The sequence below is a fragment of the Silurus aristotelis genome, assembly GCF_946808225.1.
Source record: "Silurus aristotelis genome assembly, chromosome: 13".
NCBI lineage: Eukaryota > Metazoa > Chordata > Actinopteri > Siluriformes > Siluridae > Silurus > Silurus aristotelis.
Genome location: NC_139586.1, coordinates 29,122,228 through 29,136,428, shown reverse-complemented (window position 1 = coordinate 29,136,428; position 14,201 = coordinate 29,122,228). Strand labels below are relative to the sequence as shown.

The 14,201-nt window shown below is 39.0% G+C and overlaps 3 protein-coding genes across 6 annotated transcripts; 2 read left to right on the top strand and 1 right to left on the bottom strand.

Moving 5' to 3' along the window:
* Nucleotides 1-258: 258 nt before the first annotated feature.
* On the top strand, nucleotides 259-3,569 carry LOC310736029 (anionic trypsin-2-like). Of its 2 annotated transcripts, none has more exons than XM_083559421.1 (5): nucleotides 259-388; nucleotides 484-634; nucleotides 716-854; nucleotides 2,193-2,459; nucleotides 2,877-3,569. In XM_083559421.1, exons 1-5 carry the CDS (start codon nucleotides 331-333, stop codon nucleotides 3,033-3,035), a joined length of 774 nt encoding a protein of 257 aa, XP_083415547.1. In that variant the 5' UTR covers nucleotides 259-330; the 3' UTR covers nucleotides 3,036-3,569. The 2 variants fall into 2 exon arrangements, with proteins under 2 accessions (XP_083415547.1, XP_083415546.1); XM_083559420.1 differs by having other exon boundaries at nucleotides 713-854.
* Nucleotides 3,570-3,706: 137 nt separating this feature from the next.
* Nucleotides 3,707-6,884, bottom strand: micos13 (mitochondrial contact site and cristae organizing system subunit 13). The gene is made up of 4 exons (XM_083559487.1): nucleotides 6,703-6,884; nucleotides 5,488-5,644; nucleotides 5,207-5,258; nucleotides 3,707-4,140 (listed from the first exon to the last, which is right to left on the bottom strand). The coding sequence occupies exons 1-4, from the start codon at nucleotides 6,729-6,731 to the stop codon at nucleotides 4,043-4,045; spliced, it is 336 nt and encodes a 111-aa protein (XP_083415613.1). The 5' UTR covers nucleotides 6,732-6,884; the 3' UTR covers nucleotides 3,707-4,042.
* A 1,093-nt stretch (nucleotides 6,885-7,977) lies between these two features.
* On the top strand, nucleotides 7,978-13,491 carry hsd11b1la (hydroxysteroid (11-beta) dehydrogenase 1-like a). 3 transcript variants are annotated; one of them, XM_083559405.1, is made up of 7 exons: nucleotides 7,978-8,196; nucleotides 9,733-9,847; nucleotides 10,594-10,724; nucleotides 11,654-11,857; nucleotides 12,153-12,246; nucleotides 12,321-12,486; nucleotides 13,242-13,491. In XM_083559405.1, exons 2-7 carry the CDS (start codon nucleotides 9,760-9,762, stop codon nucleotides 13,423-13,425), a joined length of 867 nt encoding a protein of 288 aa, XP_083415531.1. In that variant the 5' UTR covers nucleotides 7,978-8,196; nucleotides 9,733-9,759; the 3' UTR covers nucleotides 13,426-13,491. The 3 variants fall into 3 exon arrangements, with proteins under 3 accessions (XP_083415531.1, XP_083415532.1, XP_083415530.1); XM_083559406.1 differs by lacking the exon at nucleotides 9,733-9,847; XM_083559404.1 differs by lacking the exon at nucleotides 7,978-8,196 and having other exon boundaries at nucleotides 8,877-9,847.
* The last annotated feature ends 710 nt before the right edge of the window (nucleotides 13,492-14,201 follow it).

Sequence of the window (14,201 nt, the reverse complement as noted above, 5' to 3'; positions counted from 1 at the left end):
GCATGATAAAAAAAAAATTGCCTTTTTCCACCATGTTTTGCTTCATTTCTATAATCAGAAACGCCCCAATGTTCTACTTCGTGAACCTGGAAATCCTTATTGTCTCCCCCAGTAGAAGTTTTTGCACTTCTTGCACAATAACAACATCAATTTTAGACACGAATAACTATTTGGATTGGAATAGAAGATTTAATGAATGCTTGGCACTTCACTCTAAAGTGTAAAGATGGTGAGATGTGAATTCTGTGGCCTGATTACGAAAACCACAAGTCATGAAATGCATCTATATAAGACGTAGGAGTCTTTATCTCATTGTGTGTCGGTGGCAGGATGAAGACGCTGCATGCGCTGCTGTTTGCTGCAACTCTCGGCGTCATGGGTTTTCATGGTAAGTTCTTATTTCTGCAAATAATGAAGGATAAGGAACAGATTCCTGAAGTGTAATACCGTGAATCCTAGACTCTTTTATAAAACGTCTTTCAGCTGCACATGGAGAAGAAATCATCCATGGCAAGAAAGCCAGCATGAACTCCCAGCAGTACATGGTGTCTGTGCAGAGGGAAAGTGAGCACATATGTGGAGGGTTCCTCATAGACCCCAGCTACGTGCTCACGGCTGCTCACTGTTACGTAAGGTAGACTACACGTGTTGCATTTTTCTAATTAACATTTTTCTATAAATGTGGCTGAAATCTGTCTCTTTTATAAATCAGCAGTCACGTCAGTGTCGTCATGGGGACTCGAAACATCGATTGGAAAACGAACCATATGAGAAGATACCAAGTGACTGCCATGTATATACATCCATCATACAGGGGACATCCCAGATTTGGGTCAGACATCATGCTTCTGAAGGTACGAATAACTTCATTTGATTCATAAACCTCGTAATTCATTAACATCGCATAAGCAAAACCAGGGGGACTTAAACCAGGGGTCCCCAAACTATTTTTCTCTGAGGGTCATATCATTTGTCCTTTCTTTAATCGGGGTCTGTAAGAGAACATCACATGAGCCGGCGTGACCATCAGTATTATTGTGGAGATTTTATTATGAGTTTAAACAAGTTTGTTTTACCTCCTAATGCTGGAATAGTTTGTTATTTTGTGTTAATTTGTATGAATGCCATTTTTTTTCATATTCATTGGTATTGAAATTAAAGATTTACTTACTTAAGCATATGTATAATGAATTTAACAAATTATGAATAATTGGAGGTCGACAGGTAGCCAGGTTGTTTTGCACTCACCGGAAAAATTTATCAATACATTTAAAATGGATACTGGATAAATAATTAAAAAAAAACCACAACACTGCATGTAAAATAATACTGAACTTCATTACAAAATAATAAAATACAAAACATTACCTGCTAAAGGAAATAAATATGAATCCATTCATTAATTAACAGAATTGTATAATTGAAAATAATATGGGCCCTTGAGCAAGGCCCTTAACCCTCTATGCTCCGGGGGTCCCTTAAGGGGGAAATATCAAGGACGTCGGAGTGACGTGGGGCCGCCTTCACGTGGGCTCACCACCTGCAGGAGGGACCGTAAGGGACGGTGCTGTGAGGATTGGGCAGCAGTCGAAGGCGGGGGTCTGCTTAGACTGCTTCCTCCGCGACCCGAATTACGGATAAGCGGGAGAAAATGAATGAATGAATGAATCTATATAATTGAAAACAGCACGTGATGTCAGTGCTTCGCCTCTAGAGGGCGCTCTCTTAATGACAGCGAAATCGTTTTCTCGACCTCTATTAATAACTAAGGAACCTTTTAGTTTAAAAGAAAGAATGTAAATAAATTATATTCACAATATTTTAAAATTCCGAACGTCAGATTGACGCGTTTCATTTCATTGTGATTAAATTTATTAATTTTGCGATTATTTCCAAAAGAAATAACTTTAAAAACCTGGGCGTTGATTGATAATGAAAGGAGTCTCCAGTGTCAGTATTTTTACAGTAAGAGAAATCCTTAAAGCCTTCAGGATTTTATAGATATATGTATGATGTGATGATGCTTCGTCTAGACAACGCACATCTGTATGCAGCTGCTATAATGTAAGTGATAACAGAAACCATGGATTGCATGTGTTATTAAGTTATTAGAAAAACAATGAACTTAGCATACATCACTGTTAATTATTGCCCTGTCCTGGTTTTCCTTTGACACGAATTCTCTAAATAAGCTTTCAGGGAAAGTCAATCTGAACAACAGGGATTTGAAGATCATTAAAATCCAGAGTAAGAGCCGCGCGGTCGATCCCAACATCAAGTGCGAGGTCGCAGGATGGGGAAGAACCGAATACCAACTACGGGTGAATGACCTCATGGTGGCTCAGGTGCCCATCATCAATATGACAGACTGTAAGAAGTGCTGGAATGCATTGAATATTTCACTCCCGGACAACATCCTGTGTGCAGGAGGCTACAGAACCACAAGTGGAGCATGCCAGGTATGCAGTTTTCGAATCAACCGATCATGTGGCAGCAGCACAGTACATATTAGCATGCAGGTAGAGCTGAAGAGATTTGGTTGAGCTTCACAACAGAGTGTCTCAGGATCATTTTTCACCCACACCTACATGATGTTTCAAAAAAGGGTCTGTAGGCTGAAATACCATGAGTGGAGAATGATCTCTGCCATGTAATGCAGCTCTACCTCTGCCATGTTAATCTGTATTCTATATGACTACAAGTGTGTTAGTAAAGTCAGGTAGTGATGTAGGTGAGAAGTGAGGAGGTCTGGAGCGCAGTCAGCGCTCACACTCATCATGTTTAATAGGGTTTACAGATTTACAGCAGGAGATCTTTCACGCTATCCCATGTAAAGCAGATCTTCATGGCTGACACATTTGTGCTGTTTCTGACAGGGGGATTCTGGTGGGCCTTTGGTGTGCAGCGGTGTGGCTGTCGGCATCGTGTCCTTCAATCGTGGACGTATTTGCGACTATCCAGACGTCCCTAATGTCTACACTGAAATTGCACCGTATGTTGACTGGATTAACAGTGTGATTAAAGAAAATGCTTGATGTGTTGCTTGAATTGATGTCATGCAAAAAAAAACCTGAAATCAAGATATAAAAAAACTGAGGCAGAACAAAACAGATCTCTGGCATCTTTCTTTTAACATTGGAGGTCATATTTAAATGTGTAATGTAAGAGTGAGGAATGATCCAGGTGTAGGTGTTACATGTAGAGTAGATGTGGAGATGAAGAAGGTCCTGAGGTGAAGTGGAGAACATTATAATGGTGTAAGGTCTCACACCTCACCGTGGATCATCACCTTATTCCATGAATGGATCAAAATAACGCTTTTTGTATACGACTCATAACATTTACAATTCTAATGCCCCGAATCACAACATTATTTATTTACCTACATGTGTTCAACATTCTGAATTCACACCTGAACTCCTTCCAGCCAATCACAATCCACTATTCACACCTGAACTCCTTCCAGCCAATCACAATCCTCTATTCACACCTGAACTCCTTTCAGCCAATCACAATCCTCTATTCAGACTGAATGTAGGATAAATACAGTTGGTCAGACAGGGTATCATCCATCCATTGATGTTGGTAAATGTGTGTGTGAGTGTGTGAAGTGTTTTATCTGTTTGCTAACTGAACAGTGAAGATCACACATCTACCCTGTGCATCACAGTGATCAGGATTATAATATAAAATAAAAACACACACCTTCCAAATAAAGTTCCGGTTTATTTTTATAGTCAACAAAGTACATTGATTTGGTCTCAGAGGGTCTGAGAAGGTACCAGGAACAGATAAATAGAATAATAATAATAATAATAATAATATAGATGTTTATATCCCATGTTGATCATCTCCTCGTTTTATAGGAATACCTTTAAAACAGGTATCAATTGTAATTATAATAAAAACCTGACCACGCCTTCAGTCGTTCTTTTTCATTTCGAGTGAATGTCTGGGATTCGTACGTGTTGGGATTGTTGTTCCATCCAGCGTTCAGCTCACACACAGGAATCAGAAATGCAGATCTTTTTAACTAATGCATTCATTTAATAAGGTTCTTGACATACTGGATGCCGTGACCGGTGTACTCGCACGCCACGCTCGGAGCCACTGATAGAGCATGGATGGATTTACGGACTCCTGCCAAGAGAAAAAAAAACACACACCAAGTCATCGCACCGTCCGTTTTGTCGGTCCTTTGTCTCCATTTTTTTGGGCGCCAGACTCATCTTATCAAACTCGTGAGAAACCAAGAGAACATCTGTCATGAGCCGCAAAATGTTCATAAGCTCTTATCACACACACATGATAACGCTGCAGACCACAACCATTCTTACAGAAGAAACGCGTCTTCGCCGACGAGTCGTAAAATAAGTACCAAAAGTATTGGGACACTTGACTTTTCCAGCCATATATGATTCTTCTTGTTGTATCTTTGGATGCAGGAGCATGAAACTTTCCTTTCTTGGACTAGAAGACCCAAACGTGCTCAGGCATGATGATGTGCACACAGCCAGCTCCATGAAGATCTGTTTTTTATGGGTGGGAGAACATCCAACATTTAGTCTCCATTTGCTGTTATAATGAGCTCCACTCTTCTCAGATGATGTTCCACTAGATCTCGTGGAGACAGTCAGGTACTGATGTAGGTAAGAAAGTGAGGAGGACTGGGGTGCAGTCAGCGTTCACATTAGTGACGAGTCGTTTATTTTAAACCAGTCTTTAACGTGACTCAGTAGAACGAGACGTCTGAAATAATGAATCTCTGAGTTATTTAAAGGAAACAGAACCGAGTCGTTTAAATCTCGACTCTTTGAGTCAGACTCGTCCGTTCTTTTATCACGTGACTCACACAGACGATATGAAGGCGATTAAATGAATGAAATGACTAAAAAAGTCATTTTGATAAACAAGATTCAAAGAACCGAGTCTCTAAAATGATCCGATTCATCCCAAATGGTGCTTCAAGATCTTCCACTCCAAACCCATAAAAAGCAGATCTTCATGGAGCTGGCTTGGTGCACAGGGGCGTAGGTTCGGGTCTCCTGCATCCGAAGACATCTGATACAGTAGTGTGTACACATTAGTGGCGGGTGTCCCAATACTTTTGAATTGCCGCTACCTCTGTTCCTCCTTCCTGTATAGAACACCTATTTTTATATGTAAATATTGATTTGTAATAAACAGGTGAAGTTTGTTCTCTTACCTGTGTTCCAGGCATCACCTGGAGAAAACTCGATTTTAGGTGCTGCAGGAAGCTGAAGCAGAAACCAGATGAAAGAAAAATGTTAAACAATTTACTATTCAATATTTAACATCACGTCGACTTCTTTATGGATCTGTAAAGTTCTAATGATACTGAAAGATGACTTTTATACAGAAATCCTGTACCAATACCAGATAGAACGCACGATCGGGTTGATGGAACACATGATTAGGTTGGGACAGAGTTCATTTAAATGCCTGACTAGTGGAAGTGTACTCTACCTCCACGCTGAAGTATTTGGCCCACTCCTCCACGGCAGGACGGACGGCTGCTTGAGCTCTGCTCAGAGCCTTGGACCCTTCAGCGCTCCCACCGAGGAGTCCCGAGTCATAGGCCACGTACACGGCTCCTCCGGCGATGCCCAGTTTTGTGGCTAACCTTAAAAAACAAACAAAAGAAAAACACACAGTAATCAGACAGTGAATGGAGGGACGACACGGAGTTTTTATCTCTACCAGAAGATCTTGTGTGAGATGGAGAACAGGGGAGAAGATGTGATCAGACTCCCTCACCCCCACACATGGAGGTGGAGGATATAATGGTTTGGGGTTGTTTTGAAGCAGAGAAGATTCCAGAAAGTGAACCAACATGACTCCCATTTCACACTTCATCACCGTGCAGTTCAATCTGGGCTGCGTCTCATTGGAAGCGACTTCACCGTACAACAAGACGATGAGCCGAGGCGCACGTCTGAGTTCTTTACGTGTTATTTAGAGAGACGTCTAGAGTGATATTTATCACCTGCCCAGTCACCGCACCTCAATCCTACTGAACTGCTCTGAGATGAACCTCATCACAAGACAGAACGAACGAAATCTCCATCTAGTGAAGAATTTCAGCAGAATGTTTGGAGAAACAAACTGTCCGGATGCTGAATGTGTGTAAATCTGTTCTTTATGCTCAGGGAGGATTTATATTTTTTGTAAGAAAAGTTCTGCAAATGTATAGACATCACCTGGTGCATATAAACACAGAAGAGGAACATGCACGTGTCTCTCAAACACAATAAAAATCTGAGACCGAAATGGACAGTCAGGTTTATATTTAATATAATTACCTGACTGTCCATTTCTGTTAGCATGCTAGTTCATTAATAACAAGTTGTGGAACTGATGATCAGGTGTGTGTGTGTGTGTGTGTGTGTGTGTGTGTGTGTGTGTGTGTGTGTGTTAGATACAGTAGGTCATCATGCACAGGAATAATTTGTTTTTTAATACGTATAATACAAATTCTCCATTACTCCTGTGCATGATGACCTACTGTATCTAACACACACACACACACACACACACACACACACACACACACACACACACACACACACACCTGATCATCAGTTCCACAACTTGTTATTGATGAACTAGCATGCTAACATGTTAGCATGCTAACTCCTACTGTACTATTTCGCTATAAAACTAGGGGGAAGAACCTCTTACTTGACTACTGGTAGAATCCTGGCTGCCATGCCGCCTTCAAGTCCTGATCCAGATCTTAATATGAGTCTCTGATTAATTTGTGGAAACGGAATTAGAAGTAGAATAGAACAGGTTATGTAGCAAACAGCTAGCGAGCTTCACAACATACACAAGGGCAACAGCCGGAACCGGAAGTGGACTTTTAATTAAAAAAAAAAATAATAATAATTTCCATGTTCCACGTGACGTCTATAATAATAATAATAATAATAATAATAATAATAATAATAATAATAATAATAATAATTCATTTATACCTTATAATAAAAGTCTCCACTTGAAGTTTCAGGGATTTTCCATCATCAACAGTCACCTCTGATTCATTTATTATATAAAAAAAATTATAATAATTTGTATAATTTATTGTCGCATTTATTAATAATTTGTAATTATTAATTTCTGTAACCCTCTATACGTTATTATAGAAATAAAACTGAATTAAATTTAAACTTTGGCTTCTCCGTAGCTTTCTATTCCGATTTTTTATCGGTGTTGTTTAAACAAAAAATGTAAAATAAAACTCCATATCAAACTAAATATATAAAACTTTCGAGGCTTAATATAAATTAATTTACTAAAATGTTTATCTTTTGCAAAGGAAATATTGGTGTAGGAAGCAATGGCGCCATCTACAGGCGGAACATTGTTAAACCTCTGGATCTTGACACCTTATCAATTAAAAATGACTCAAAAATCCTTAATCATAAAGTAAAGAAGAATAAACGTACAAACATTTAATATATAATTAAATATTATATAAATATAAACTTTTTGATAAACATTTATTGTTCGAGCTCGATTTATTTCATACAAATGTAAAGCTAAGTGTGCTAAGCCTTATTTCTGTGTGTTGTTTGGAAATTCATACCTGAACTCACTACCACCAGGAAATCCAAAGCCCTTAAAACAGTTTCTCTGTGACATTTGTTTGAATTGTAATAATAACAACAAATAATTAACTCGTTTGAAGCTGCGAAAGCTTTAATGAGAGTGGGCGTGGCTAACCTTCACAGCACCTCCCACTCCGACTCAGTTAATTGATTTATCATTTTAAGGTGAGTGCCTTCTTTAAAGACCACGCCCCCTTCATAATGAAATAATTCACGTCAATTAAGCTTTTAATGTCATTCCAACCACATACAATGCAGTTCACACTGAAACGGAACTTTTCCCAGACGTGGAGCAGTAAACAGTGTGTGTGAGAGAGATCAGTCAAAATGCTGTTCACTTTAAAGATGCAGCTAATGGTGTAAATGAAGACCCTGGTAATCTTCTCAGTCTTCCTCATTATCTACAGTAGGGTCTTGCAAACCAGGCAGTAAAGCAGCTGCCCATGATGGTCCTTCTGTAGAACGTTGTGAGGATGTGTGGTGGGAGTTGGGCCTTCCTCAGCTTTCTCAAGAAGCAGACACTGCTGGCCTTTCCTTGTTAAGGAACTGGTGTGAAGGTGACCCGGTGAGGTTCTACACCAGGTGAAAACCAAGGAATTTTTTTCTTTTAATTTAAAAGAATTAAGAATTATTTCAAATTTTTGTTTTCAAATATTAGAAATAATTATTTATTCTTTTTTATTAATTCTCTTTTTTATTTACATGTTGATAATTTCTTTTTTACATTCTTTTTTTTTTTTTTTTTTTTTACAAACCAGAAATTAAGGTTGGGTTTTATTTGCAATTAAACAAAACTTTAGCGATGACCCCATCAGGAGCAAACAGAGCTGGTGGAAAATAACATGGCATAATAATAACACGTGCGAGAGCATATAATAAAGAAAAAAAGCATAATATAACAAACCATTTAGCCTTAATACAGTTGATCGAAGTAAAATAGTTTAAACATTAAATATATACTATAACAAAGATAACGGATTCTTTTCTTTTTACCACATTTAAAAAAGATGAAGGCCAGAGTATGTAGTAAAAAAATATCATTGAGTATCGTTGATTCCCATGCATATGTATTGTCTATGTATTACACATTTAAAATAAGATATGATAAACCTTTATTCGTCCCACAGTGAGGAAGATTTTCATTTTACAGCAGAATAAATAAAAATGTGCAAATATAAAGCAGAGACTAAAAAATTAAAAGTGGCAGACACTCTTATCAGGATAAATCATTTATTTTGTTTATAAAAATGTATCAGTTCTATGATTAGGCTCCTTGCTCAAGGGCCTAACAGTGGAACTTTGGTGTTTGGGAATTTGACCTCATAACCATCTGATAAAAACCCCCAACATTTTAAGGACTGAACTACAAAATCCCTACAAGGTCCTGTAGTAATATGTTAGGATGTTACAGCTGGATACTACACAATGTAAAGTAGTAGACCGAATACGTGCATATACATCTTTAGGTGACTTTTAAATTTATATATTTTTGAAAACTATAAATTATGTTTAATGCAATTACCGGAACTCATTTTGCGGCGTATTGTTTCCACCGGACGGGATTACGGAAACAAATCTAATACACGTGCAATATAATGCAGTGTATTTTAAAGTTTTAACTTTATGAGAATTTAGATCAAAGTGTTTAGTGCATGTTTCTTCTCTCTGTGATTATTTGCTAAATTAAAATGCACGCATAGATTCTCAGTAGAGTCGAGCAGGAGAGGCTGAAGATTCGGCTCACCTCAACGGGAGTCGGCTCTTCACGTTCATTGCAAAGAGTCGGCTCATGGAACCGACTCGTTCATGAACGACACATCACTAAAATACACGGAACTGATTTGTCCTGAAGTGCAACACTGTTGTAAATAAATAAATACATATAGAAATAAATAAATAAACAAACAAACAAATAGATAATATCATAATAATATAAATAGTATAAAATCGCGGGTAGAAATATTAGAAATAATAAACGCTGATGTGGATGAGATGTTGAGATGGTTGGAGATCTTTGGCAGGAGATTAAGCAGATTGCAGGAACACTTTAACCTGCAGGAAGGTTCTTGTTATACAATCAGAGCTTTTCACCTGAACTCAGCACAGCAGGTCACCGCAGCTCTTCTCCATGAAGTTCCCCGTGAAGACCCTTTTCTTTGGAAGTCTGACCGCAGTTCTGATTGCGTTCCAATGGAGTGGAACTTCTTTCACCGAGGGTACGTTCGGGGTGGTTTCATTTCCTGACTTTATTTCTTTGTATTTGACTTCGTGGATAACAACCGTGTACACACTTTGCTGGGATGTTCCTCATACGTGATTATATAACAATCTTCTTCTTCTTCTTCTTCTTCTTCTTCTTCTTCTTTTGGCTTCTCCTATTCTGAAAATAAAAAAATTACAATCTTATCCTTCTAGGAAATTTCTGACTATCAATCACACAGAATATGTGTAAGGAAGGAAGTAATAGTTTTCCACCTTTTATTATAATAATAATAATAATAATAATAATAATAATAATAATAATAATTAATAGTAGTAGTACAGTTTTATTTATTTATTTTTCACGCGTGTTTGCTGATTTTATCGCCTTGCATGGGCTCCTTACATACACTAAAAACACAAATGAATTAAAAACAATAAAAAAAATAATGAAACACTTTTAATAAGACGTACGATGATATAATTTATGATATATAATATGATATTGTATTTGATTCTTGAAAGAGCGACAGAAATGTGCCTGAAATGGCTTGAAAGGAAACAAGCACAAAATCTGTGTGATTGTGAAAAAGAGGAAGATTGTGGTACAGTTTTATTCCTTCAAATCATTTTCTTTGTAAATAAAAACCGGCTTGTTGCACTCACATGCAGGAAAAGGTTGTTTTGCTCAGCTTTTTGTCTTGAGTCCTGTTTCACGTAAATGTAAATTTACCTGAAAGTCTGCATTTTTCTTCGCCACCAGAGTCTCTGAAAGGAACGAGGGTGCTGGTGACGGGTGCGAGTACCGGCATCGGGGAGCAGGTGGCGTACCACTACGCTCGCATGGGAGCTCAGATCGTCATCACGGCGAGAAGAGAACATGTATTAAAGGAGGTCAGTGGGTGGGACGTTACTGAAATAATAAAACCTTTTACATTTGTATGTGATTACGATCTTGAGGAACATGAGGTTGAGTCGAAAAGTTTAAAGAGTCGCCCTGTTTACAAGAAAGTTCTTTATTCATGTACGTTTGCACACGATACCAGCACGCTCCCAGCGTTCTTCTGGAACTTGTCCTGGAAGTCTTCTTTTTGAAGTTTCTCAAGCAACTACTGCTCTTCTCTCCAGATCTCCTCAAAGTTTTTAAAATGGAGACCTTTGAGCTGGATCTTCATTTTCAGAAAGAGGGTGAAGTCCGCAGGAGCCAAATTTGGCAAATAACCCTAAAGCGGAAGTGTTCCGGGGAGAGAGAAACTCCCGTGTGAGGAGAAAAGTACCAATTGCACAGCTCCTGATGTACACAGGACGATGTCTTTTGGCATAATGAGACTTTTAAAGTTCTGTGCTCCCTGTGACTGTGCGTGCAGCCTTGTGCTGCCCTCTGTTGGTGTGTTGCAAAAGTAGTCTTGTAACATTTTGATTTCACTTAATAAAAATCCAGCTAGAAGGAACATACCCTGTTCTGCTCTGTTGTTACGTAAGGGTTAAGAAGTTCTCAGCATAAGAATCCCCCTGTTCACAAAACCAGCTTTACGAAGATCTGCCTTTCGAGGGTTGGAGCGCAAGATCTCCTGCTATAGAGCTCCAACCCTTTAAACATGAAGAATGTGAGCACTGACTGCACCCCAGGCCTTCTCACCTTCTCACCTACATCAGTACCCGACTTTACTAACACCCCTGTGACTGAATGAATCTCCACAAAATCTAGTGGAACATCTCCCCAGAAGAGTGAAACTTATCATAACAGCACATGGCGACTAAATGTGGAATTATTTCCGCAGGAAAGGTTTTTCTGTATCTGCATGTTGCTGATCTGATTGCAGGTTGTAAAGAAGTGTTTGGATCTTGGAGCTCAGAAAGCTCTGTATATCTCAGCGGACATGGCCGAGTCGGCTGACGTGAGCAGGGTGGTGGAGTTTGCTGAAGAGCATCTTAACGGGCTCGACTACCTCGTGCTTAACCACATCGGGCCGAGTCCGTACAGGATGTGGGATAAAGATTTGGATCATGTTCGATGGCTCATGCAGGTGAGGTTTTTCAACCCTTTACCCTATTATGTTTTAATTATAGTATGGTACTATACAGGCAGAAACTAGCGCCCTCTCCTGGTTGGAGAATAAACATCAAGTTTTTTTAATATTTTTTTAAACAATTAGACCGGCATGTTCCTTTAGGTACCGCAGGCTGTCAGTTGCCCGACAGATTGCTGTGTTTAAGAGCAATAAAACAGTAGTTATTTTAATCACACTCTCCTGACTGGTGAAAATAATCACGTACCTGTTCTATGTTCTTGCATTTCTCCTTTACCTGTACTCTGTGAAGGTGAATTTCCACAGTTACGTGCACATGGCTGTGAAAGCTTTACCACGTCTGGAGAAGACCAATGGATCGATAATAGTCGTCTCTTCCTTGCTGGGTGAGTAGAGTTTTGTTCTCCCACTTGGAGGTTCTGATAAAGCAGTCCTTTTGAACTTTGTTGAACTTTTGCAGGTAAAATGTGTTCTCCGTACGCTCTGCCTTACATCGCTACCAAATTTGCCCTGAACGGCTTCTTCGGGAGCTTCCAACATGAGCTGGCGATGAAGCAAAGCAACGTGAGCATCACCATATGCACCCTGGGCCTCATCGACACCGAGTCAGCCATGGAGAAGATCAAGTAAGATCTGCTCAGAGTTTGGTGTCATGGTGGATTGAATATTTTATTTATTTATTTATTTATTTATTTATTTATTTATTTATTTATTTATTTATTTATATACACTGCATGGCAAAAAGTATTGGGACACCCGACTTTTCCAGCCGTATGTGGTTTCCACAAACTTGGAGGCACACAGATGCATTTACTTGAACTAGGAGGACCCAAAACTGTTCCTGCATGTCTCTGTGCACAAAATCCAGCTCTGTAAAGATCTGCTTTCATGGGTTGGAGTGTAAGATCTTCAGCTATAGAGCTTCAACTCTATTGTAACATAATAAATTTGAGCACATCACATTCTCACGTTCGCTACCTGACTTTACTAACACCCTTGTGGCTGAATAAATCTCCACAAAATCTAGCTGAACATCTTCTACACTGTATGTGGAATGAGACGTTGAAAAAGCACATGCGCCATAAAATCCATTATTACAACATCTTGATACTTCCACCACCATGCTTCACTGTGGCCTGGTTTCCTCAGGGTAATACAACATTTTAGGTGTCTAGCAGATGTTGTCCTATTCTTCTTGCTTCTGGCTTTTATATCGAGTCTCACTGACCGTTTGCTGGACATTATCTGGGCAGATTCGATTCTTGGTAGAACCACATCCTATTCATTTATATTGATGTATTAATTAAGTCTGTTTTAATTCCCGCTTATGACCAGTTCCAGGGGTATGAATACTTACAGATGTTTTCATATCCCGATACAGAGGCTACATCGACATGCCTGCGTATCCTGCACACGAGGCTGCGTATCAGATCATCAAGGCCGGAGCGCTTCGTCAGAGCGAGGCCTTCTACCCCTGGTACACCTACTACGCCACCCTCTTCAGAGACTGGTTCCCGTACTACAGAGATCAGGTCATTAGGATGGTTTACAAATACCAGCCCTGAGAAGGTGCTGATCACTGGAGGAGCTTGTGGAGTGTTCATCTGGAGCTCTGGAGAGAAAACTCTGAAAAGTTTGGAAGACACCTGGGTTTTGAGAGACACATGCATGTTCCTTTAGTTTCTATTCAGCAAACACGGTAACTGAGTTCCTTCGACCAAACAAATCCATTAATGTCCAGAAGATTTATTTTCATTAAAAATCCTCCCTTCACATAAACAGATTTACACACACTCAGCATTTCTCTAAACCTTCAGCAAAACTCTCCAGAGATGTTCTTCACTAGTTGGAGATTTATTTTCTTTCTTTCTTTTTTAGTCTGTGCGCGCTCCCCCCCCCCCCCCTTTTTAAAATTCGCGACTTCGTCTGTTGCATAGAAACGAAAGGAACGTGCGAACGTCTTTAATAAAAATATTAATTAATTAATTATTCTATTTTCTATCCTTTTAATTACATAATTGTAATTTTTAGTTGAAATAAATATATAAATACTTTTAACAAATACTACACTGTATTTATTTCACAGCCTCGGCTGAATGTTGAAGGTTTGTTTTTAATCGGCTTCTGATTCCTTTTTTAAGCATTTTTATCGTTTGGGTTTTTCAATTGACAGCGTTTTTATAAAAAAAATTTTGTCTTGAAGTTTTGTTAAGAAACAAGCTGCATGTTGCCTCTGTATATTAGAGACCTTTTAATACCACAGCTTCAGCGGTCAGTCAGGTACTGGGGTGAGAAGATGAGGAGGCCTGGGGTGCAGATCTTCATGGATCTGGCTTTGTGC